At 44.9% G+C, this 26,693-nt stretch overlaps 1 protein-coding gene across 5 annotated transcripts in view; it reads left to right on the top strand.

The window, feature by feature from the left end:
* TTYH1 (tweety family member 1) overlaps positions 1-26,693 on the top strand; it is a 237,879-nt gene that overhangs the window by 204,095 nt on the left and 7,091 nt on the right. For 3 of the 5 annotated variants that reach the window (XM_068241215.1, XM_068241217.1, XM_068241216.1), the window contains exons 6-12: positions 6,585-6,657; positions 12,237-12,312; positions 14,426-14,481; positions 16,822-16,914; positions 20,524-20,616; positions 23,158-23,300; positions 25,233-25,418. In XM_068241215.1, coding sequence (XP_068097316.1) covers positions 6,585-6,657; positions 12,237-12,312; positions 14,426-14,481; positions 16,822-16,914; positions 20,524-20,616; positions 23,158-23,300; positions 25,233-25,418 — 720 coding nt within the window. The remainder of the gene's footprint in view (positions 1-6,584; positions 6,658-12,236; positions 12,313-14,425; positions 14,482-16,821; positions 16,915-20,523; positions 20,617-23,157; positions 23,301-25,232; positions 25,419-26,693) is intronic. The other 2 variants (XM_068241218.1, XM_068241219.1) reach the window with 1 other exon arrangement.

Below are 26,693 nucleotides of genomic sequence, written 5' to 3'. Positions count from 1 at the left end.
AGACTGTTCTATCAGCACAGAGAAAGTATGCAGTAACAGATGGTAATACAATTTCTTATATAGCCTAGACAGGTAGAAAACAATGGTGCATATGTGCAAATGGCGCAAATGGCATACTGTGTGTTAAACTAGAAACATGTATGTTGAATACATAACATGGACTGAGTTATTTGCATAATACACACACTGCCCAGCTTGCATAAAAACTGATAAAAAAGGTAACATTTTACAGCGATTTTGTGAAATTGAGCAGCAGGGAGGAGATACAGAGCAGCAGAGAGGGGAGACTGAGCAGCAGGAAGGGAAGAGTGAGCAGCAAGGAGGGAGACTGAGCATCAAGGAGGTGAGATTGGACAGCAGAAAGGGAAGATTGAGCAGCAGTGAGTGGACATTGAGCAGCAAGGAGGGGGGAATGAGCAGCAGAAAGGGGAGATTGAGCAGCAGGAAGGGGAGGGTGAGCAGCAGGGAGGGGAGACTGAGCAGCAGGGAAGGAAGACTGAGCATCAAGGAGGTGAGATTGGACAGCAGAAAGGGGAGACTGAGCAGCAGGAAGGGGGGTTGAGCAACAGGAAGGGCAGGTTGAGCAGCAGGGAGGGATAACTGAGCAGCAGGGAGGAGACAATGAGCAGGATGAAGAGGAAATTAAGCAGCAGGGAAGGGAACTGAGCAGCAGGTATGGGAGACTGAGCAGTAGGGAGGGAAGGACTAAAAGGCAGAGGAGAGAATGAGCAAGATGAAGGGGAGACTAAGCAGCAGGAAGGGCAGCCTGAGCAGCAGGGAGAGGTGGACTGAGCGGCAGAGGAGAGAATGAGCAGGAGGGAAGGGAGACTGAGCAGCAGGTGGGGGAGACTGAGCAGCAGGGAGGGAATGTTGAGCATCAAGAAGTGAAGACTGAGCAACAGGGAGGGGAGACTGAGCAGCAGGGAGGAGAGACTGAGCGGGTAAAAGGGCAGACTGAGCAGCAGGAAAGGGAGAATGAGCAGGGAGGGTAGACTAATCAGCAGGGAGGGGGACTGAGCAGCAGGGAAGATAGATTGAGCAGCAGGGAGGGGACCTGGAGCTGTATACTCCAGAGAGGGGACCTGGAGCTGTATACTCCAGTCATTTTTCCCACCCATATGACCTGCTGGCCCCCATGATCTTTCACAGAGGTATTCGGACCACATCTACTTTACACAGACACTGATATCGATCGGCCCTTCACAGGCGCACCAGGATCTGTGCAGGACCATCAAAATGTGCTAACACATCCGATCGAGAAACTACAGAGAAAATAGTTACCTACTGATTGCTTTCAATCAATCGGTAAAAAACTAATTCCTGACAGTGGCATAACTACAATTCATGGGGATCTCTTCGATGGGGTCCCCAATGTTCCCCTTCCTTCCCTCTGGTGCCCCTTACGGCCTTGGGGTACATCTCACATGGCACAGAAAACAAGTGTGGCCATCATGATCTTAACACCCATAACAGGTATAGCCACAAAAACACCTGATCTGAAGTATAGTCCCCTGTATTGGAGGAAAGGAAGGTTAGTAGCTGGGCCCCCGCACAGCTCGGGACCCCCCTACGATCGCAGTGGCTTCACCCCTGTAGATCCGATCGTTTACCAACCATTAGTTTGTGCAAATATTGGTTTACTGATTAGGATTAATAAAACTCTGCAGTTCACTGGCGATTATTTCCAGTCATTTGTAAGCTCTGAATGAGCGCAGAACACTCCCATTACCGCTGACAATTGAAATGATTAGCATGAGCACATTAAGCACGGTACTTTATTGAATAATTCACAGGAAAATCCCACCGACAGTCTCCAGCACAGTAATGCAGCTTGAGTAAATATAGATATGGAAATGACCATAAGTGAATAGTACGTTTGGGCTTTCATGCTGTTCCTCAGGTGGCAGTAAGCAGGTGGATTTATAGATACCTGTGCTGAGACACAAACACATCGGTCATCCAGACTGCATGCTGTTACAGGGAGCGCAGGGGTCCTGAAGATTTGTCCTTCCCTGGGGACTAGTGTGATTGTTATTGACATACACAATCTCCCCATCCTACTATCTGTGTATCCAATACTAGGGATCCCAGTAGTATCATTTTCAATGGGAAAGAGCTGACACAGCACATTGGATGCATTCCAATCACTCTGTGTACATTTTGCTTGCATTCATTTGTATGGAAATAATGTTTTGCTTCAAGCTATCAGGTCTACCTTGCTTACTAAATGTGGCTGCCCTGCTATGGGCTCTGTTCAAAGGGACTTAGTAAGAAAAGTCAAAGAAGGTGTTGGTCCCACTTATTATGTGTAGAGGAATATGCGGAACGTCTCGTCTTGCAGCACTGGGTCCCCGGTTCTATTACCAGCCAGGTCACTATCTGCATGGAGGTTGTACCGTATGTTCTCCCAGTGTCTGTGGGTTTCCTCCGGGCACTCCAGTTTCCGCATACATCCCAAAAGAGCATTAAATTTCCCCCTAAATTGGACCTAAACTACAGTGGAATTATGACTGTAACTGGTAGGGATTAGATCGCGAGCTCTGCTGAGCGACAGTCAGCGACAAGAATATGTACTCTGTAAAGCGCTTAGGGATGTCAGCGCTCATAAATAATAATAGAGTTACCTATCTCAATTATTATTACCTTGAGTTTATTGACAGCTCTAACCCTAAATCTGTAGGTTTTTGGGGTGTGGGAGGAAACTTGAGTGCCCAGAGGAAACCCACGCAAATACGGGGAGAACATACAAACTCCATGGAGACAGTGCCCTGTATTTAAAGAGGAATTAGAGTCAAAGAACAGAGCAAAAACATTTGTAGCTCCATTTCTGGATTACTATCAAAGAATTTGATTATAATAATAATAATAATAATAATACAGTAAAATCCCTGTTATCTGAAACTCAAACAACCCTTTTTCAAATAGATCATCAGGGGGGGGTCTGTATGGCCCATATTGTGGTGATACTCCTCTCACAGTGTGATGTCATGACCATGGTCCTGACAGTTTGCTGTCTGTGAACCTTGTTGCATTGTGGGAAATAATGGCTAACAGGATGTCCCTCTGTGCAGAACTCTCAGTAACCAACATTCCGTACAGATCACACAGCAGAACTAAAGATGTCACCACCTGTGATAAATTTCAGAATGTAAATCAGAGAAAGGAAAGATTTTTACAATGGGCAAACACTGACTAAATAATCTATAAATGAATATTGTTTTATTCATTATGTTATTTCCACTAAAGTTCCTCTTTAATCATTCTGGGAAACTCAAAGAGGGGAGATATAAAGACAGGGAAAACAGGCACCGTCTAGCAGTGGTTAATTACACTTTTGTGGGAGTGTAACACAAGGTACCGTATATATCACAGCGGATAAGCCCTCCCAGAGGTACGCCAACCCCTCATTTTGGCCTTAAAAATATGTCAAAAGCTATTACCTGCCGATTGTGTAACCCACCATTGTGCCGCCATCGCCCCCTATGCAGAGTGCCAATTTGTAGTGTGCCGACAGGTGCTGAGTGTTTGCATGTATAGCTCCCTGTCCTCGCTCCAGCTTGCTTCCTTTACTGACCAGTGCAGTTTATGAACTAGACAGCAAACAATTACAGTCCACCAGCCTCAGGGATATAAATGTTGTGGGGAGTCCTAATTGAACAAGAGGTCCAGCACTCCTCCAGTAGCAATCCACAATCCAAAAGCAATGTCAATAGGACTCAACCCTAAAAGCGGAAGTATTTCCAAAATGTATTTTATTCCATAATGCGGAAGTACAACATACAAATAGCACAATGTTTCGGGCAGAGGCCTTTTCTCAAGTGCTTGAAACTCCAAGTGCAGAAACATCAAACATATAGACAAACTAAACACACCATACCCAACAAATGGGGGGCAGGCACATGCTTACGTCATAATTAACCCTTACAGGGGAAATAGAACAGCAATACCTGGTAAAGGAAACATCTAAGACTGAAAGCCTTGTTGAGGCGACCGGGTGATTGAGTCCCCAATCGCTCCATCCACCAGGCTTCACGTTTAAGGAGGGTGTTGATATGTGATCTACCTTCTTGGACTTGTACCCAGGGCTGGATTTAGGACAAGGCAACCTAGGCCATGGCCTAGGGCACCACAGGAGCAAGGGCGCCAAAGAAGCAGCAGATTAACTGGTGCAGCATTTGCAAGCTTGCAAATGTTTCAATGTAGGGAGATCAGGCGAACGCTTGACCGCAGTACTCTGCTGCCAGACTCCAGTGCAGCAACCACCTTGCTCTCTGTGTACATTTGCATTGTGGCTGGCGGCTATGGACTTGGGCAGCATTGGAAAACGGAGAGAAAGAGGAAGCTCCTACACTGTAGACGAGCTGATGGCTGCTGTGGTGTGAAGGTGAGCTGGCTACCTGTACTGAAGGGGGGGGGGAGGGGAAGGAGGGATTAAGGGAGTCATCTGGCTACCTATACTGGAGGGGTGTCATCAGGCTACCTATACTTAAAAATATTTTATTTAAAAATAAAACAGGTAAGTTAATTATCTTCCCCCTGTTTGGCCCTAGACTAAGATACATACATTACACTATACTTACATAGACCTATGACTATGGTAGGGGTTAGATTGTGAGCCCCTCTGAGGGACAGTTAAAGAGAATCTGTATTGTTAAAATCGCACAAAAGTAAACATACCACGTGTGCGTTAGGGGACATCTCCTATTCCCCTCTGTCATAATTTCGCCGCTCCCCGCTGCATTAAAAGTGGTTAAAAACAGTTTTAAAAAGTTTGTTTATAAACAAACAAAATGGCCACCAAAACAGGAAGTAGGTTGATGTACAGTATGCCCACACATAGAAAATACATCCATACACAATCAGGCTGTGTACAGCCTTCCTTTTGAAGGAATGTAATACATCGGTATGTGAAAGCCCAGCCAGCTCAAAGGACGATTTATCCAGCTTGTAAAAGATAATAGAGCAGGGAGAAGCTGCCCTAATCTAAATAACACACAGGCAGTGTGCAGAGAGGGGCCTGGAGGGGGGAGATGCATCACAGAACCACAACACTGAAGAACTTGGCAGCCTTCCAGACACAGGGCGACAAGTCCTCAGGGGAGAAATAAGCTGATTTATTACAGAGATGGTAATAGAAGAAAGTGCTGCAGTAAGCCAGAGCACATTAGAATAGGTATAGGAACTTGTAGGATGGTAGAAAATAGGATTACATTTTTGTTACGGAGTCTCTTTAAGTGACTACACTCTGTACATTGCTGCATAAGACGCCAGCGCTATATAAATGATACCATTGGTTATAAATAAAATAAACAGCTTGCCAGTGCCGATCACTGGCTGGCAGGCTGATCGCTGGGGCCCGCTGTGTTCTACTAACGGGAGTGAGCGCAAGCTCCCTTCAAATCTCGCTCCTCGCAAGATGACGCCATATGGTGTCACTGAAGAACAACAGAGCCTCTCTTTCGCCCCCATCCTGCGTTAGGTGGCCGGCAAGAGGTTAATGAGTGTACTTACATCGTAAATAAAAGTATACATTTAACACATGTTAAAAAATTCAGATATGGGAGAGTTCGTGTTTATTGCAAGTTTTGTGGTTTACTGTTCACATGGTCTAAACTTTGCTTCTTACACAGCATACTTGTTATGCACTCTTATTTTATTCTTCCTATAAATACAAAATTGACTTCACACAGGAACAAGATCTTGAAAACTGATGTTACTTTAATTCTCAGTTATCATGATGCGTGGTTTACAGAACAGAAACCACGAAAAGTTTTTCTTTCTTTTGAAAAAAAAAGGCCAAACTTGCAACATGCACTTGATAAGTAAAACTGATCAAGTCATATTCCAAAATAGTTTAGAGTTGAGCAACTTCTGCACTGGACAGTATTCGTGTTGCAGAAACTGTTATAAGCTGTGGGCTATATAAATATTTCCACCAGTCATATAATATGCATTCAGTGAAGTGTGGTGGTTTAACGAGAAGTCGACAATGTTATGCAAATAGTGAACAAAAAACAGTGATCACTGGGAATGCCAGTAAGCATAAAGTAGAATAACAGCAGTAAAGAAATCAATGCAATCACTGTTCACTCCAGTGGAGTGGGTGTTTAAGCCCAGTGGTGGACAGTATAATCAAACAGCTAACATAAAACCAACATGGAATGGCACACACAGTTCATGAAAAAACGACTGTTTTAGCAATATGCTTATCTAAAAGCTTGTACCCACTACGCAATTTTACCGACGACCGGCGATTTTGTGAGTGAAAGGCAATTGTTTCCACAATCTCGTGATATGGAAACAAGTACGCAATTACGCGAAAGATGTTTGTCGATGTCCGACGACAACAGCCGTCCAGGCAGATCAGATCTTTAAGATCCGCAATGACTCTGGGACTTTGCTGTACTGTGTATAATAACCTTCTTCTCTGAATGCTAAAGCTGCAGCTCCAAATTTATCCTACAGAGGCACTATATGTAATATGGATTTACATTAGCAGGGCCCACGTTTCATAGCATAGTAACTGTGATAACATTTATTGTTGAATATATGATAGAGGTGACTCTTTCTCTTTCTCTCTACAGAATGGCTGTGGTGAGCTTTTTTGTGCTGTTACTGAGCTGGGGCTCCATGGGGCTAGAAATGGCCACCGCTGTGGTAAGTGTACCTTCTGCTCAACAAGTCCCAACTGAATTTAAGTTGTCAATTAAGAAAAAAATATATACTTTATGTCAGCCCCAACTTAAACATGACTTTTATTTAAAGGACTTACAAGGCGAAATGAGGGAAAAAAAGTTAATCACTTGCCTCATCCTTATCCATCGGGGAGGTTGGCCCTAGAGCTGCACAGCCGCACTCGCGGCTATGCGGACTGCGCAGCCGCGGCCAGAGCAAGCGGCCATTTTAGGAGGGGCAAGAGAGTCCGACCCGGGCCGTGGGGTCGGCAGCCGGCCCGGGGGGCTAATGAGCGGGGGGACCCGGCGGATGGCATCCTCCGTGCCTGAAAAGATGAGGCAAGTGATTAACTTTTTTTCCTCATTTCGCCTCGTAAGTCCTTTAAAGAGAGCCAGAGGTGGGCTCATAAAATGGGAAAAAAATTAGGCTACCTGATCTTTGGGGCTGAGCGGATCAGGTAGCCGCAAAAACTGCCGCTCTCCGCCGCTCCTGTGGGCCACACTGGCCCACTTTCACTTTCGTGACCTCTGGAGTCACGACACTGGAAGGAGAGAGAGATTCTCTCCCATTTGCGGGGAGGCAGGGGAGCGGCAGGGGGCATGGCCAGGGAGAGAGAACTGCCCAATGGCAGCTCTGGTAACCATGCAGGAACGCCCCTGGTGGGCATTTTAAACAGGGAATCCCCCTCCGTACAGGTATCCTTCATGGCCTGCTTGAGATGAAATGCAAAATAAAAATCATATTAACTACTTGCCGACATATATATGCCACAGTTTTCATTTTAATATAATTTTTATTTTAAGTTAAATTCTGCTTTGAGCAACAATTGTTGGCCAAGTCCATTGTTCCCCTCCTTACCCCTCCCACCAGAAGCTGCTTCATCATGCCCCTTGCATCATACCTCCTCCTTCCTCCATAGTAACAGACGTGGTGCTCTACTATAGGCATCTGTACAACATCCTGCTCCAATACACTCATCCAAGTGTGGGTATATATTTTGGTGTGCAAAGATGTGTGCAAAGGGTTCATATAATGTCTGTTAAAACAGCAGTCTCCCAAGTGAAAGAAGCACTGCTGACAATCAATACATTTTGCTCATGGTTACACCAGAACTTCAGCAATCGTGGAGGCAAGTGTTCTTTTCATTATGCAGATTGCAGCCAAATTTGAAAGTAAAATAATAATTGTGCCTTAAGTTAATCTTTAAAAAATAAAAAAATGGCACATTGGCCTCAATTCACTAAACTTTATCAAACACTTTATCGAATGTTTGATAATTTACCTCATGGGTAAAATCTACTTTAGAATTCACTAGGGTGTTGAATGTTTTATCGATAAAACGTTCAATAAATCAACGACACCCTAGTAAATTCAAAATTCGATTTTACCCATGAGGTAAATTATCAAACGTTCGATAAAGTGTTTGATAAAGCTTAGTGAATTGAGGCCAATGCCATCTAAAGATTTGATGTCAGTTGTTTCTACAAATAACATAGTATATGCTGTGGCCTTCTCGGAGAAATGTTGTATACAAGCCTGTGACAGCACTGAGGCAAGGTGATCTCCTTCCCTGAGGCGGCAGTGTGGAGCTCGGGTATTATAGGCAGCTACAGGCCAGCTGTCACTGGAAATAGGATGGAGTGTGACTTGTCAGCGCTAATTCCTGGCATTATAAGCCTTACAGCCATCACTGAGAGGTAGGGGACAGAAGTGGCATCAGTGACTGACCCCAGGCTGCACTGTCACCAGGAATGATGCTGCTTTCATCCGTTAAGCTGAACAAAATCAGAATTTCTACTAGGAGAATGAAACTTAGCAACCTAAAAAATACATTTTTCAGGGTAGAATTTTAGATTTGGCTACACCTTGCCCATTAGAGTGCTTCCTTCCTCTAGTGTAGTGCTGACAAGTAAAGTTACTGTGTACACCCACAGCCGGCCTTTGACCTGAGCGCTGGCTTCCAAGTGGGCGCCTATAGCTGGTTGCCTATACTGAGGCCACCTACACCTGATTTCCTATACTGGGGGCACCTATACCTGGCTATCTATACTGGAGGCACCTACACCTGGCTACCTATACTGGAGGCACCTACACCTGGCTGTCTATGAGGGGGATGGAGACCTTCAACTGACTTCCTATACTGGGGGCACCTATGCTTGGCAACCTATATTGAAGGCACCTACACATGAGATCCTATACTGGGGGCATCTATACCTGGCTACCTACCTATACTGAGTCTGAGGGCATTTTTTGGGGAGGCGCACTGCGGCTATAATGCGTGGTGCAAATTGTCAGTGCTGTGCTATCATTCTAAATGGGGGAAGGCGGGGGCAGCTAACTGTCCCACTGATTGTTTTTAGTAATATTCCTGAAAGGTTCTAGCCTTCATTTTTAAGTTCAGGATAATGCACTCTTTCCATCCATCCGTTGTTATTAATAGTATTTTTTCTATTATACATATGTGACGTGTCACAGAGATCTGAGCATTTGGCGTGATGTGTCACAACGTCAAAAAGGTTGGGAACCACTGTCCTAGGAGTTATCTCAGGAGAAAAGGTGAATTGCACATGGGCCTGTCTGTGTATGTGTGCGCACACGCGGGAAGAGGATAAAGGGGGGCAAAAATCAGGTTTCGCTCAGGGCGCTGTGAAACCTAAGGCCAGCCCTGTGTACCCCTACAGCCGTTTTACTAGTAATTACACCACTAAAGTAGCCTGCGTTGCGCAAGCAGCACAACTCGCATTACCTGGGTAAGGCACTAGTGTAACGCATGTTACACAAGAGCAGTGTACTTGTGTATATGTAACAGTGTATATGTTAACACTGCTGGTAAAATAGATGTAAAGATGATGAATTTTATCTGAAGAAATTTTCCTTAAGTAAAACTGATGGGGAACCATGTGATCAGTATGTTTAGGATATTGTTTTGAAAGTCTCTGATTGGTTGGTTCCAGTCGTGATCATGTCTCCCATTTATTTCCTGTAGTATTGGCCTGCACAAGAAGCTACACTGAGACACGACCTGCAAATCAGATATGTACTTTCAAATTTAGTCACATCCTTCTCTTGCTTTTGCCAGCTTTCCTAAAGGGGCCCATACACTCAGCCGATTTTCTGGCCGACCGATCGTTCCCGATCGATTGATCGGTTGCAAATCGGTTGGCCAATCGACCGATCGATGGCTGATTTCGATCGATTTTGATGGATTTCCATCGAACTGGCTGGATGGAAAATTTAGGTCGATCTGATGAGCTTGCTTATCAGTTTGCATTGGCCTTAATGGAAATCTGATGGCAAAAAAATGCCATCAGATCGAATTTCAATAGATTTCAAACTGAAATCTATTGGAATTCTATCCTGGTAAAAAATGTTCTAAAAACGCATCAGATAGATCATCAGATGCATTTCTTATCTATCTGCTGCCAATCTGACGAGTGTATGGGCACCTTTACTTGTAGTCTTTGGCAAATCATCAGCAGTAGTTTCTACATGCTGGCCTCACACCACAAGACTTCTCACATATCTGAAACGTACAGGCTGTCACTGACACTGCGCACTTCCAGACTTCAGGGAGGTTTCTCCTTACAGATTGCCAGAGACAGAGGTGTAATGCTCAGCTTTCTATGAGTTTATTGTCAGCGACTGTGCTGTGCCTTTCATTTGCTCTCTGCTGGAGGGTCCTCCCGCCTCCATTCTATTCTCTGCCCTGCCTGCATGCCCATCAAACCCCGTGAAGCGAGATCATTTAATTGGTCTATTTTATGTGCTGGGTCAGTGGTTTCCCCCACCCCTCTGTCGCATCTGTCAGCTTTAATTAGCCTCCAAAACGAGGTATTAATACAGATCTGCTGAACCTGAATCATGTTGCCCAGTTCACAGACACCTCCTCCTCTCCCACCAAACACCCCCCAACCCTCCCCGCCTTTCCCAAGCCATGTTTAACTCGCTGTAGGTCTGGAGTTCAAGTTTATTATTATTACGGGATTGGTAAAATGAAGACCCTTTTGCTCAATGCAAAGTGAACTGTGAAAACGTTTGTCTGCTTGGTCAATTGAGAAAACAGCAGGATGAGATAGATGCTCATGATACAGGCGAAGAGTGCATACTTGAGGGAGTCTCAGATGGCCTAGTCAGCTCAGCTTAGCTTTTTTCATCTTATTCTTTCTCATTATTCAAGATATGTAATACAAATGTGTATATAAAGGTGTGCTGACCAAACAATAAGGTCACTTTCAGGGCCGGGCCAAGCAAAGGCTCTAGAGGCACTAGCCTCTTGGTGCAGAGCCATGAGAGTGCACCACAAACCCTCTACTCCCTGGCAATTGCTCTGCTCCTTGAGTTCCTTCTGTACATGGTAATTGGAAATCCATGCCTCAAAAGTGGATTGTGATTGAGAGCGTTCACACCTCTTGGTGTCGGGATCTCTCTTCAGCTGCATCACAGCAACCACTCTCTATTAGGACTCATAGGGCTTGATTCACAAAAGAGTGCTAACTGTTAGCACGGCCGTTTTCGCGCGAATTTTCGCATTGCGCGAAACGATAACATTTTCGCGCGCAAACGAGAATTTTTGCGTGAAAACGATATTGATTTCGCGCAAAAATTCGTGTTTGCGTGCAAAATCATTAGCGTTTCACGTGAAAATTCGCGATCGTTTGCAATGCGAAAATCTGTGCGAAAACGGCCATGCTAACAGTTAGCACTCTTTTGTGAATCAAGCCCATAGAGATGAGATGCTGTGACGTGACTGCATATTGGGGGGTTACCTAATATTGGGTGCACATTTGCAATCTATGGGGATACCTAATCCTGGGGTCACATCTGGCCACTTATAATGAAACAGATAAAAATTACATGAGGATAGCATCGAATATGCACAGCTTGCATAAATCGCAGATGACCATGGCCCACTGTCGGTAGAGCATGGGGTCACGTGATATAAAAGGAGATATATAACCTACGTGATCCCTGAACTGTGACTATATTAGGTAATATTCAGTTCAGGTTTACTTGAAATGTGTTAATTGGGGATTTAATTGAATTAATAGATAGTGCTTTTCATTTAAAGTGGACCTGAACCCTTGCACAGGACAGAAGGAAAACGTAGAGAAATGCACCCTGTATGTACAGTATTTAGAGAGTATTTAGAGAGTTTAGTCTCTTTAATTCCCCCTCATTTGTGTCTAATCACAAGTTGTAATTTGATCCTCCCCTATGTCACCTATGGCAGATAAGTAGATAAGCCAATTTGAAAGCACAGGCTGTAAACAATAAATGATTTTAGGATTTGTATAAGCTGTAACAAATACATGTTTTTTGTTGTGTATGTTTTAGAGCAGAGAGGATTTCTGAGTTCAGGTCCACTTTAACCACCACAGCTTCCAGCAGGAAACTGCACGTCACATGACTTCTCTGCTCCACTTTAGTTGAGCACCCTACTAGAAGAGACTTGAATTTCAGAGATACTAATTATTCTGTGCTCTCTACAAAGTGCTGTGCAAAATGTGTAAGCAGTAAATAAAAATGTATAATAGTAACGTTTTTTTTTTTGTTATGTACAGGGATTGAGTGACTTCTGCTCAGATCCAGATGCGTACATGATGAATCAGACTCAAGTCATCACAGACATCAACCCAGGTTAGAGAGATATTGAAGTCAAAGTTTCATAATTTCCATACATGCAAATAATGATAGTCCCATTCCTTAGCTCTGAATTGCAAATGTGTAAGACATTCAGTACTTGATATTACCGGCTTACTAAATGTGTGTTTTAATATTTAATATTAAAGAAATTATCTAATGGTTAATTTTACCTTGTCAACCACAACACATCAAGGATGGGAGACTTGCACATACCGGCAGGTCTCGGGCAGGGGAGGGGGAAGCATAAACCAGCCTTAAAGTGACTCTGTAACAAAAATTACAACGTTTTTTCTACCATCCTACAAGTTCCTAAACATATTCGAATCTGTTCTGGCTCACTGCAGCACTTTGTACTATCACGGTCTCTGTAATAAATCAATGTATCTTTCCCTTGTCAGACTTGTCAGCCTGTGTCTGGAAGGCTGCCAACTCTTCCGTGCTGGTCTGTTCCTCTATGCACACTCCAGTGTGTGTTTTATTTACATAAGCCAGCAGCTTCTCTGCTATCTTATCAGTGATAGAAGAGAGCTGGATAAAAATCCTCCTCTGTTAGGCTGTGAAAGGAGCTGGGCTGACACATACTGAGGAATTACAAACACAGGCACATGCAGAGCTGCAGGAAGCCTGTAATGTTCAGTGCATGAGAGAAGAAGGGGACAGAAGGTAAACACACAAATGATCTTTTGAGATTCAAAAGGAAAGCTGTATACAGCCTGCTTATGTATGGATGTATTTTCTATGTGTGGACATATTGTACATCAATCTACTTCCTGTTTTGGTGGCCATTTTGTTTGTTTATAAACAAACTTTTTAAAACTGTTTTTGACTACTTTTAATGCGGCGGGGAGCGGCGAAATTGTGACAGAGGGTAATAGGAGATGTCCCCTAACACACTGGTATGTTTACTTTTGTGCGATTTTAACAATACAGATTCTCTTTAAAGGATACCTGATCCAAGGCAAGCTGCCTAAGGTAAGCACAGAGGTATGTTCATGCTGGATCCACATACCTCTGTGCATTTTCCATTCCTCTCCTTGTTCTCCCTGGTCCCCGTAATCACTACTTTAAAATGTTTTTTTTTATTTAAACTTAAAGACAGGAAGAGACAGGAAGAGGCAGGCTTGCGCCGATGTTCCCTTCTATAAACCCTCCCATTCCCTCCTCTGCACCTCCCTTAAAAAGAAACTGTAAGAAAACAAAAACCTTCCTGGTGGATACTTACCTCGGGAGGGGGAAGCTTTTGCATCCTAATGAGACTTCCTCCATCCTCCTCCGTCCCTGAGATCCAGCGCTGAAACCTGAAACCACAGCCAACAAGGATATTGCCTGCAATATTTACCTACCCCGGCTCCAGCTCAGGTGCAGTAGCGGTTTTACGATCGGGCTCAGGCGGAAATAGCCGAGCCCGATTGGGTCCGCTCTACTGCCTGTGCCCGATTGGAAAGCTGCTACTGCGCTTGCGCTGGATGTAGGTAATTATTTACCTCCCGGTGTTCGGGGGCTTCCAGTGATGAATTGCCAGGACGGATGAGGATTGGAAGAAGCCTCATTAGGAGTCAGAGGCTTCCCCCTCCCAAGTTTTCTTACAGATTTTCTTTAAGGGGAGTTATTGGAGCTTCTGTGCTTAACCTATGTAGCTTTGCATCGTTAGTTTGGGTGGGGCAGTAGACAGGAAGGGAAATATTTTTTATTTATGTATTTATTTTTTAGGATAGGGGCTTAAAAGCTGATGTATTTTTCTGCTGCGTCAAGCAAGGTACAAGTTACTGATCAAACTCTTTCCGCAGGATATGTCTTCCATACCCCCATGATATTCCTGGACTACTTGTAAAGTGGATAGTGGAATGGCCCCCCTATTTTATTTTATTTTTTTTATGTTAAAGACCCAAAAGGCAAGCACATTGGCAAATGTAAACCCAGTAGAACATGAATCGGTACATTTTATCTCCAGCATTTCTTTTTTTTTACTTCACCCAATGCGCATCCAATACCTTTTTATATATTTTATGATTGAGAAGTAATGTTTGTATTCTAATAAGAGTTATGTTTGCCAGACCTGTTGCTGATTCCTAACATTGACCCATGTTTTGGCTTCTGTGTGTTTCAGACATATTAAAGTATTACATCACCTGTAAGCAGGATGTAACAAACCCTTTCCGACAGGTAATACCAACTTCTGTAAAATGATCTGTTATAAAACTGAGATATAAATACATTTTTCTGAACTTAAGTGATACTGAATTATACTTTCATAAAAAAGTTGCTCTAAACATCAGAATCAGTGCTTTAGAAGTCTTTTTGTAATTGAATATCATTAAAAATGATATTTTCATGTCGAATTGCAGCCAGTTATAATTTTCCAATGCTGATTGTAATCTCAAATTGCCCTCTGTTGCAACCATGGCAACAGTACTCTGGAGTGCAGACTGCTCGTAAATTACAGTCATCTTACAGGAGACATCAGCTAGAAAACCTTTAAAGTGTACCTGAAGTGACATGTCACATGATGAGATAAACATAGGTACATATATAACGAGCCCTAGTAAGAAATTATCTGAAGTCCCTTTGTGATTTCCAGTACACCAAGAGTTAAACACACACTTTTTCCCCTTGCAAGTTTTCTTTAAAAAAAAATCACTATCTATGCAAAAGAGCTTGTCAACAGCTCGTCAACTTCAGGTCTGTTTTCTGAAATGTAAATATGTAAATAGATTAAATAGATTATAAGAAAGCTGAGAAACAGTGAGATAAGGCTTCTAATGAAGAGCAGGAAGGTTCAAAGGGCTATCACTTCTCTATCACTGTAACAAGTGTTAGGATTCTAAACAGCAAATGTGACAATCTAATGCAATCTTACAAAGTAAGCCATTAAACTAAAAAAATAAAATGAGACTCATTTCCACTCTTGTTCGATTCATCGTCTGTACTACACATATAATTGATTATCTTAGTTATAAGCTTATTTTTCACTTCAGGTTCACTTTAAAATCTTTTTCTTGAATGAAGTGATCTAGTAACTGCAGTAGGACACATACAGTACATCTAGTATTTTCTATTCGAAACCCTTTTGAATGGCTGTACTGGCATATTTGTACATAAAGTTTGTAAACAAACTTACAAATTTTTTGGCAAAATCTTTGTAATGAAAAGAGTTTAACTGATGAGATTTTTATCTCCCCAGTCGCATGTGTTTCCTTGATTGCCCTCCCATGGCAAACAGCATTCTGAACATGATTCTGTATTGCAGAATATTTTCAATCCATGTTTTAAGTGTAACATTTTGTACTTGTGTTCCTGAAGGTTTCAATTTTGCTGTGCATCCTCTGTTTTCTGTATTTCACTCTGGAGAATGATGGTGCTATATACAGGTAGAGATGGCCCGAACCGTTCGCCGGGCGAATCTCTCTGGGCCTTGTACTACTTCCTCGTCGCTATGACCCGGAGTAGTACGCCTGCGCTGGCCCGGCGGTGCACATCCTAGATCGCGCTCCTGTTGCCGGGCACTCTCTGCGCATGAGCGTGACGTCACTCATGATGTCACGCACATGCGCAGAAAGTGCCCGGCAACAGGAGCGCGATCTAGGACGCGCACTGCCGGGCCAGCGCAGGCATACTACTCTGGGTCATAGCGACCCGGAAATAGTACAAGGCCCATAGATTCAGATATGTTCGGCAGCGAACGGTTCGGGAACCGTTCGCAACATCTCTATATACAGGTGAAACTCAAAAAATTTGAATATCACCCAAAAGTTCATTTATTTCTGTAATTTAACGTAAAAGGTAAAATGAATATATGAAATTGGATCCCTTTGCAGGCTTTTTAGATTAATTAACTGATTAGAGTCTGATACTTTGAGCCTAGAATATTGAATATTTTCACAATATTGTAATAATCTGAGATTTTGGGGTTTTCTTAAGATGTAAGCCACAATCATCAACATTATAACAAATAAAGGCTGAAATATCTTCCTTTGCATGTAAATGGACTTTTGTACGATTTTCTACTTTTTTGAGCTTGTAAATATTATTAATAATAATAACAACTAGGGATGGCATTGCTTAGGAGAACTCATGGAGAAGCATGTGATCAGTTTGATCAGCTGATAAATTTGTAAGGTTCTGATTTGCTGTGAAGGCTTCATGGTTTAACACATGACCATGACCAACAAGTCAGAACCTTACAAATCTATCAGCTGATCAAACTGATCACATGCTTCTCCATGAGTTCTAGGCATTGCCATTCCTAAACAACATAACAACTGGGCACTTCAATTATCATAGGGTTGATTGGGGCCTTTTTGTGGCCTGTGACATCCTTATATTTTGTCTGCACATTCAGCAGGCCTCTAATGTCTGTGCGGGGCCTCAGCTGCAGTTATATTAGGAGGCGTAGATTGTTTTGTGTTTTATAATGGAGCCCTGTTTGTCACTCTCATTTAGTTGTATGATCACATAATAAGGACTTTAGCAGAAAGCTAAATGTGTCTCCTTCTTTGTGTGCAGCGGCTGACCATGTCACAGAGAGCCCTGTCCAACATTCACCCTCAGCTTCATGGGCTGGAAAGAGAAGCTGTTGCACAATTCCCGGCAGCAGAGGTAAGCCGTTATAGTCATGAAATAATTGTAACATATTTGAAGCACCACTCTGGGAAAAAAGATGTTCTCTACTACTGTATAGTCCAGGGGTAGGCAACCCGCGGCTCCGGAGCCGCATGCGGCTCTTTTTCACCTTCGCCGCGGCTCCGGTGTCAGTGGCTGCGGCGCGCGTGTGACATGTGCTGTCGCTGGCCGGCAGCCTATCAGAGAGGCCGCCGGACCAGTGCAGTGCAGGGCTTCGGGCGGCCATTTTCCCGTAGCCCTGCAGTGTAATGTAGGCAGGACGTGACGTAGGAAGAGAATCGTGGGAGTTGTGCGCCACAAGGTCGGAACCGGAGGTCGGGACAGGAGGAGATCGTGACAGGAGGCCTTCTGACTAGGTGAGTAAATGGGTTTTTCTTTTCAGATCTGCTGAAGTATTGTGCATATTGGGGTCAGATCTGCTGAAGGATTGTGTATATGGGGGTCAGATCTGCTGAAGGATTGTGCATATGGGGGTCAGATCTGCTGAAGGATTGTGCATATGGGGGTCAGATCTGCTGAAGGATTGTGCATATGGGGGTCATATCTGCTAACGATTTGTGCATATGGGGGTCATATCTGCTAACGATTTGTGCATATGGGGGTCATATCTGCTTAAGGATTTGTGCATATGGGGGTCAGATCTGCTGAAGGATTGTGCATATGGGGGTCATATCTGCTAACGATTTGTGCATATGGGGGTCAGATCTGCTAACGATTTGTGCATATGGGGGTCATATCTGCTGAAGGATTTGTGCATATGGGGGTCATATCTGCTAACGATTTGTGCATATGGGGGTCATATCTGCTAACGATTTGTGCGAATGGGGGTGTTAGGGGGCAGTGCTAGATTTGTTTTATAATGGTTTTGCGGCTCCCAGTTTTTTTCTCTTTTCGGAAACGGGTCCAAGTGGCTCTTTATGTCTTAAAGGTTGCAGACCCCTGGTATAGTCAATCAGTGATGGAGTACCTGCCACAAACACAAGTAGATTAACTAAGCACAGAGGTATGTTAGGATTGCAGGTACATACCTCTGTGCATAATCCACTGTCCTCCGCACTCCCCCTGGTCTCCATTATCCCTGGCCAAAAAATGTGACTTTCAATGAAAGTCAAACTGTGAAAGAGGAAGAGGCTGGCTTATTGGATTTGGCCGTCACTTCCCCACCCTGGTTACCCCCGTGATCACCCTGTTCACACCCCTGTGCTGCCCCACTAAGCTTGCTCCCATATTTCCGCTGATCCCTGCGTTGGTCCCAAAGAAGCATTTACCTGGAAGTTCTTCTGTTGTCGACGCCATTGCAAAGATGGAGGTGATGGTTTTCAGGGCAGAGCTAAGGCCAAATGTGACAACAGAGGGAGGAAAGAATCTGCAGAATCTGTGAATCTGCCCCAGCAGGTCTCCCCTATCTAATACAGTGTCTGGGGGCCACTGCAAAGTGCTCATAGCGGAGGTCACTCACCTGTCTGCCGGCACGCTCCCTCATGTGTCATTCTGACCGTTCAGGCTGGCCACCGGAAAACAGACACGCCAGCGAGATGGAGACAGAAGGACACTGAGCCTGCCGGCGCACAGGTAAGTGAGCTCCACTACAAGCACTCTGCAGGGGCCCTGAGGTAGCACAATTACCAAGAACAAGGGGGGCATGGATCAGCTGTTGATGTACCACTGCGCTCCACCCCCTTTCAAGAGAGATCTCTCTGTCTGGAAGGATCTATAGTTTTGGAGGATTTCAACTGGAAATTGATTGACATTATGATCAGGTGGCTATGTTGTGGCATCAATATCCAGCAGACCTGATAACAGCAATAATATCTATTAGGAAAATCTATTACTCTATGGACATTTTCGTTTTCATGACGCAATGGATGATCACATTCAGGCTTTTTAACATTGCATGCATACCCTTCATTTGTCCTTGTACATTGCCTTTCATGTAAAAGAACTCCATAGGTACCAATCCATCTCTTGCCTGAAGAGCAAGCATCCCAATAATGTGACATGTTTCATATTTGAAGAATCGCCTGCATTGTGAGTCTCAGATTCGCAATATTGTATTAGCAGAATTGTGAGTCATTGATCTTCTATGGCATCTTCTATTTCCTGTCTGAATAATGGAGCTATGTCATATTATGTAACTGAAGAATGTTACATAGGAAGGCCTTGTCATTGAAAAGTACGCAGAGCTTCTTACTTCAAGGAATAAAGAAGATTCAATCATATCCTTCAGATGTCTGTTTAGGGAGCATTGTCAAATCTTGTACCTTCCAAGGTCTCTGTGATGAATGAGATGGCAGTGAAAGTATTCAGCCTTACCATTTTAGATGTTAAAGATGAACTCTAGGGATCTGTTTAAATCAGAGATTGCTTAAAGAGGAACGTTCGCGAAAATCTTACAATTTAAAACACATACGCAAGTAAGAAGAACATTTCTCTCAGAATAAAATGAGCCATAAATTACTTTCTCCTACGTTGCTGTCACTTACAGTAAATAGTAGAAATCTGACATTACCAACAGGTTTTGGACTAGACCATCTTCTCCGAAGGGGGTTCTCAGGGTTTTCTTTATTTTTTAAAAGCACTTAGTGAATGGCAGTTGCTCCATCCAACTTGCAAAATAGTGTGCAGGGAGGCTGGCCAGCATCTTTGTTTTAATCATTTTCAGGGAATGTCTTTATAAAGAATAAAGGCCATGCTGAGAATGCCCTATAGAGAGATGGACTATCCCAAAATCTGTCGGCAGTGTCAGATTTGTACTACCTACTGTAAGTGACAGCAATATAGGAGAAAAGTAATTTATGGCGCATTTTACTCTGGGAGAAATGTACTTCTTATTTGTATGTGTTTTAAATTTTAAGATTTTTGCGATGGTTCCTCCATTCAAGGATAGGTGTGAGGTAAAAAAAAAACAGGATCTACTTACCTGGGATTCCTCCAGCCCCTGGCAGCTTATCTGTCCCTCATTGCAGCTCTGGTGTCCCGGGGTCCCCTCCATTGCAGATGCTGACCCCACCAGGTTGGCATCTTCTGTGCCTGGCCGTACTGCTCGCGATCATGTTCACATGGCCTGGAGCGTTCTGCGCAGGCACAGAAGTACTGCACCGGTGCAGTACGCTCCAGGCCATGTGAACGCGATCGGGAGTAGCACGGCCGCGCACTCGTGCAGGCGCAGAAGATGCCAACCTTGCAACGGAGGGACAACAAGACACTCACACGGGGGCTCTTTTCTTTGCTTATAGCTATGCCAGTGAATAAAGGTACTCTTCAGACTATTTATAAGTTAAAGGTTTATTTCCTACACACTGTCTCATAAGTAGTTTAATTATTTTATTTGTTTGGAATTCCACTTTATCTCAATCCTAAATAAGATGCAAATAATTTTGTGTTGATGCAGATGTTATGCTAAATTTATGTCAATGCATGCTGCTTGAAACTTGACCAATCAACTCCTGCTGCTGGCTGAATTCCATTGGTCCGTTTTCAGACTGCATACACTTCCATAAATGTAGCATTTAATTTTGCATCTCGTTCATTTCTTTTAGTAGAAGCTGACAGTTTTGCTAGTAACCACTTTTTTCCCCAAAACAGAAAAACTTATTAGTGGTCCAGTCCGTGCTGAACACAACCGAGGGAAATTTCCACCATCTGGTGGCGCTGCTGAACTGCAGAGGTCTTCACAAGGTAAGTAACCTGACCTTTATTATAGGGGAAAGGGAATATGCAGTAAAGTGATATATTTCATTATTATTTTGCACATAGCATATATATATAAAGCTTCTGCCAGCCCCCTGCACCAGCCTCCTGCAGCCGCCCTCTGCTCCCCCACTGTGGCTCATTTTAGCTTCTGGCAGTTGCCGTCCACTGCACCTGCGCAGCCCTGGCCACGCGTATCCTCATTCGCACTCTTGTCACCGGGAGCGTCCTGCGCAGGCACAGTAGACTTTGCGCCTGCACAGGCACAGCAGAGATTGCACCTGCGCAGGACACTCCTGGCCACGGGAGCGTGTACGAGATGGACTTACAGGTCTTACGAGGACTTACAAGTCACCGTGAACAAAAGTGAGCCGCAATGGGGGAACAGAGGATCGTTTGGAAACGGCGTGGGCACAGGTCAGCTGCAGGGGGCTGGCAGAAGCCCCAGGTAAGTGAAACTTTTTTTTATATCTTCAGGTCCACTTTAAACGGCCTCAATCCTACTTAGAACTAGGTTATGTTCTATTTTTTCCTTTTCCGGACTGTAAAGAGTTAAGAATCCAGGGCCCATATACAATTTACTTTTTCACCTGATATTTTCACAACTTGTCATAAAATGTCTTTTAACCTCCTTAGCGGTAACCCCGTGTGTGACACGGGGTAAGCCGCCGGAGGGTGCCGCTCAGGCCCTGCTGGGCCGATTTACATGATTTTTTTTTTTGCTGGACGCAGCTAGCACTTTGCTAGCTGCGCCAGCACACCGATCGCCGCCGCCCCGCGCCCGATCGCCGCTATCCGTTGCGGCGCGCGGCCCCCCCCCGACCCCGTGCGCTGCCTGGCCAATCAGTGCCAGGCAGCGCCGAGGGGTGGATCGGGACTCCCAATGACGTCATCCCGCCCCGTCGCCATGGCGACGGAGGAAGCCCTCCAGGAAACCCCGTTTTTTGAACGGGATTTCCTGATCGGAGATTGCCGAAGGCGATCGAAGCGGGCGGGGGGATGCCGCTGAGCAGCGGCTATCATGTAGTGAGCCCTGGGCTCGCTACATGATTTTAAAAAAAAACAAAAAAAAACTGCTGCGCTGCCCCCTGGCGGAATTTTTCATACCGCCAGGGGGGTTAAAGGGAAGGTTCACCCAGCTGCAAAAAAAAAAATAAAAATACAAATCCCCTTACCTGGGGCTTCCTCCAGCCCGTGGCAGGCAGGACGTGCCCTCGACGCCGCTCCGCAAGCTCCCGGTCTTCTCCGGTGGCCGACCCGACCTGGCCAGGCCGGCTTTCAGGTCGGGCTTCTTGTGCGCTCCAAAATGTGCCTCACGGCGGAGCACTGACATCATCGGACGTCCTCCGGGCTGTACTGCGCAGGCTCAGTAGTTCTGCGCCTGCGCAGTACAGCCCGGAGGACGTCCGATGACGTCAGCGCACCGCCGGCGCATTTTGGAGTGCGCAAGAAGCCCGACCTGGAAGCTGGCCTGGCCAGGTCGGGTCGGCCACCGGAGAAGACCGGGAGCCTGCTGAGCGGCGCCGAGGGCACGTCCTGCCTGCCACGGGCTGTAGTAAGCCCCAGGTAAGTGGATTTGTATTTTTATTTTTATTTTAGCAGCTGCGCGGATATTCCCTTTAAGCCACCAGCAAGAAAGAAAATACTGAAAATAAAATTGATAGTGCTTTTTCACAAACTTTTGGTACTTTTTCAATTGTAAAATGCTGAAAATTGAGTTTAAAGAGAAGATGAAAATTATCTCCTAGTACATAACTCAGGTGAAAAAAATAATTGCGTATGGGCCCTGGGCTCTAAATGACACTTTCTCTACTGTAGTAATTCTCACTGATAATTGGAGCTGATAAAACTCTTGCATGGCTGAGAAACACTTCTGAGTGCAGGGAGCAGATACAAACATTCAATTGTTCAAGATGTGTCTGTTTGGGAGCTGAAAAACAGAAGAAAAAGTTTTAGATACAAAATAAAACTGTGGGATTCCAGGAAAATCCTTCTATAGTATGAATGTTTACCTCATCCAGTGGTGTACCTACCATAAGGCTGCAGGTGCTCACAGCCCCGAGTGTAGCCATGGCTAAGGGTGCCGCTGTGGTGCTCACAGCTCCGGGTGTAGCCATGGCTAGGGGTGCTGCTGTGGTGCTCACAGCCCCGGGTGTAGCCATGGCTAGGGGTGCCGGTGTGGTGCTCACAGCCCTGGGTGTAGCCATGGCTAGGGGTGGCGGTGTGGTGCTCAGTCACTGGGTTCTCCCACCTGGGACCTCTTTTCATAGTTTGGGCTACATTTGGGAAAATAGCAGCAGGCACTGTAGGGGACTGTACTACTTCCTGAGTGTATTGTGGAAACTGCAATTATTAGAGAATGATGCAATGTTAGAAGAAAAAAAAGCTATATACCTGAAAATAAAAATATGACACTATTTTCTTTGATACTAATGTTCTATTAATTATCTGTACTACACAACCAATTCATCATATCATAAGTTTTCTTTCGCGTCAGTGTCACTTTAAGTTCTGTTTTCTGATTTCTAGGACTATGTGGATGCTCTGAAAGGGCTCTGCTATGACGGCATGGAAGGCATCTTGTTTCTTCTGCTCTTCTCTTTCCTGTCGGCTCTCTCCTTCACGGCTGCCGTGTGCAGCCTCCCGCGTGCATGGAAACGCTTCCAGAACAGGTGAGTTCCTTGCAGACAATTCCCTCAGATCCAATTACACCCTGCGGTTATTCCTGTAGTCACACATGTATGTTTGCCAGTGTTTAAATGCTCCAAATTACCATCTTTTCAAAGATTCCAATTTCCACTTTTTGAAGCATTCTTTATCTAATAAGTCAGAGTGTGCACTCTCATCTCCAGGATTGCTTCATCAATGCAGACCTGGATTATTAGATTAAAGGCTGGCTGGAAATGGACTTTTAAGCATGTGTTGAGCATTAAGAAACAGATCAAAGTTGGAGTATGAACACTCAATCCACTATTTTCTTTCTTTATCTCTGGATATATGACACTAGGTCAGGGCCAGGTAAAATGGGCACGGTGTATATCTATTTACCTGTATTTCCTGCTACATTAAAACCATATGTTCATTCACAGCCCTAAAAACTAGGTGTGCTTAAAATAATTGAGTAAATTCAAATTTGTGAAATACAATTTTTATTTAGCTTAGCTGTGGTTTCCAAAGTTAAAGTGTACCTGAGATGAGTTAATGAAAAAATGTATACATATTATACATACCTGGGGCTGGATGCTCCGCTACGCAGCCCGGTAATTTCGCCAGTCGGCTCCCCATTGCGCTTCCGTGGCCGAGAGCATTCTGAGCAGTAGTACTGTGCAGAAGCAAAACTCTTCCCCCACGACACCCATACATCTCAACTTTTGGGGATGAGAAAGTGGGACACTTAAGCCTTGCCCATGCCACACCCCTAATTATGCCCCGACACACCCTTAGTCGCACATACTATAAAGATTTCATAAGAAAAATATTTTGTTTTATAATTCTATCCTGGTTCATTTCCCTTCATGTTAACATAGGAAAATAAATATATCAATTTAAAGCATGGGAATAAAGTTTAAAGCCAGCTAAACACATTTTTCAGTAAAAAAAAAAAAAAATTACATCTATTAACATAGGTATGTACATCAACATCAGTCCCGAAAGAGGGACAAATGAGGAAGAAAGAGGGACTGGATTCCCAAAGAGGGACTGTCCCTTCAAAAGAGGGACAGTTGGGAGCCATGAGTACACCCCTACTGGCGGAATTATGGGGCCACCTAGTGGAGGATCCAGGCAGACCGGGAAGACATCGAGGAGGCGATCAGGCTGAAGGGGGCTGGAGGAAGCCCCGGGAATGTATACATTCTGTCTTTCCCTTAGTCTCAAGATTACTTTAAGAAAAAGTTGATTGCGTATGGGACAAGCTTATCTACAAAACTCCTTTTAAGCCACCAGCAAGCAAGACAATGACAGTACTTTTTGGTACTTTTTCAATTGCAGAGTGCTGAAAAGTTATTTTAAACAGGAGATTATCTCCCAGGAGAAAAAATGAATTGAATAAGCCCAAGGACTCCCAGTGCCAAAGGCTAAAGTCAGCACAAACTTACGCCAAAAATGACGTAAAATCGCAAATGGATTACACAAAATCAGTTGATACCATTTGTTGGCTAACTTAGAGATGGATAAACAGTGAGCTTTCGACTTATAAAAACCCTTCGTCGGACTGGTTCCTGACAAACACTGAAAAACACAGCTTATATACACTGGTACAGTTGCACCTAATACAGTTTAGCCAGGTACAGTTGCCTCCAGTATAGGTTGGCAAGGCACTCTCTTCACTTCCTGTTTCTGCCTAGTGCTGCCCCCAGACTTCTGCTGCCTGAGGAAGTTGCCTCACTTGGCATCATGGGTGTCCCGGGCCTGTGTAAAATTTATGCAGAGTAAATGTTAACTAACATATGTACAAGTATGGGTAGCTGAATATTTTTTTAAAATCTGCAGTGTTTTGTTTCTGTGTTGGCTTGCTTCACTTTTATCATGTATATTCATGCGTTGTAATCCAAGTGAAGAATCCCAGTTAAAGTGTGTTGTTGTGTGTTTGCACTGTGTTGCAGGGACCTGGACTATGATGACATGGATGAGGATGACCCATTTAACCCTCAGGCACGTAGAGAGATCCTCCGTACGGCAGGCAGGCCTCACCTGCCCAGTTTCTATAGCTACAGCAGTAGCTGCGGCAGCCACAACAGCCTGCGGGTCTCGGCCCCGCCTATTTCCAACGCCCCCGTCTCACAGTACATGTGAGTAGCCGCACACACAGGCCGGCAGCCACATGGGGGCTTCTTTATATATTGCAATAATAAGGATAAGAGATAATCATTAAGACATTAGTAATTATTAAGACATAGAAAAATACAGGAGCAGGCTTCTCAAAGTAAGCTGTCCCAGGGTAGAGGCAGCATATTGTTTTCAAACAGGATTATATTCTGTAGGCTGCCCATACCCTGGGAAAATCCACGCTACTAAACAACTATTCTCATTCAGAGACGCAACTATGAGGGGACCAACCCCTGCAGCTGCAGGAGGGCCCAGGACTATGTGAGGGGCAGCTATTCATGGGGACCAGCCCCTGCAGCTGCAGGAGGACCCAGGTCTATGTGAGGGGCAGCTATTCGTGGGGACCAGCCCCTGCAGCTGCTAGTGGGCCCAGGACTATTTGAGGGGCAGCTATTCATGGGGACCAGCCCCTGCAGCTGTAGGAGGGCCCAGGACTATGTGAGGGGCAGCTATTCATGGGGACCAGCCCCTGCAGCTGTAGGAGGGCCCAGGACTATGTGAGGGGCAGCTATTCATGGGGACCAGCCCCTGCAGCTGCAGGAGGGCCCAGGACTATGTGAGGGGCAGCTATTCATGGGGACCAGCCCCTGCAGCTGCAGGAGGGCCCAGGACTATGTGAGGGGCAGCTATTCATGGGGACCAGCCCCTGCAGCTGCAGGAGGGCCCAGGACTATGTGAGGGGCAGCTATTCATGGGGACCAGCCCCTGCAGCTGCAGGAGGGCCCAGGACTATGTGAGGGGCAGCTATTCATGGGGACCAGCCCCTGCAGCTGCAGGAGGGCCCAGGACTATGTGAGGGGCAGCTATTCATGGGGACCAGCCCCTGCAGCTGCAGGAGGGCCCAGGACTATGTGAGGTGCAGCTATTCATTGGGACCAGCCCCTGCAGCTGCAGGAGGGCCCAGGACTATGTGACTACAACAATTCCGCTTGTAGCAGGTATTGTTGTAGTCACACTTGTTATGAGTGAGTCATAATGACTGTATTGTTATGGTAGGGGATGATGATGGCTACAATTGTTATATGGGCCCCAGGCAATACAGGTAACTTCAGGGGTAGATGTAGGGATCTAAACAGTGGCATAGCTACAATTCATGGGCCCCCCGACAAAACTTGGATGGGGGCCCCCAATGGTCACACCCCTTCCCTTGCCTCCCCCTGGTTCCCTTCACAGCCTTGGAGCCCATCTTACAAAGCTCATACAACAAGTGTATGAGCTACAGAGACATAACCAGTTTA

Source organism: Hyperolius riggenbachi, chromosome 6 (assembly GCF_040937935.1).
Source record: "Hyperolius riggenbachi isolate aHypRig1 chromosome 6, aHypRig1.pri, whole genome shotgun sequence".
Lineage (NCBI taxonomy): Eukaryota > Metazoa > Chordata > Amphibia > Anura > Hyperoliidae > Hyperolius > Hyperolius riggenbachi.
Note: the sequence above shows the minus strand (reverse complement) of the source record. Positions and strands in the feature narration are given on the sequence as shown.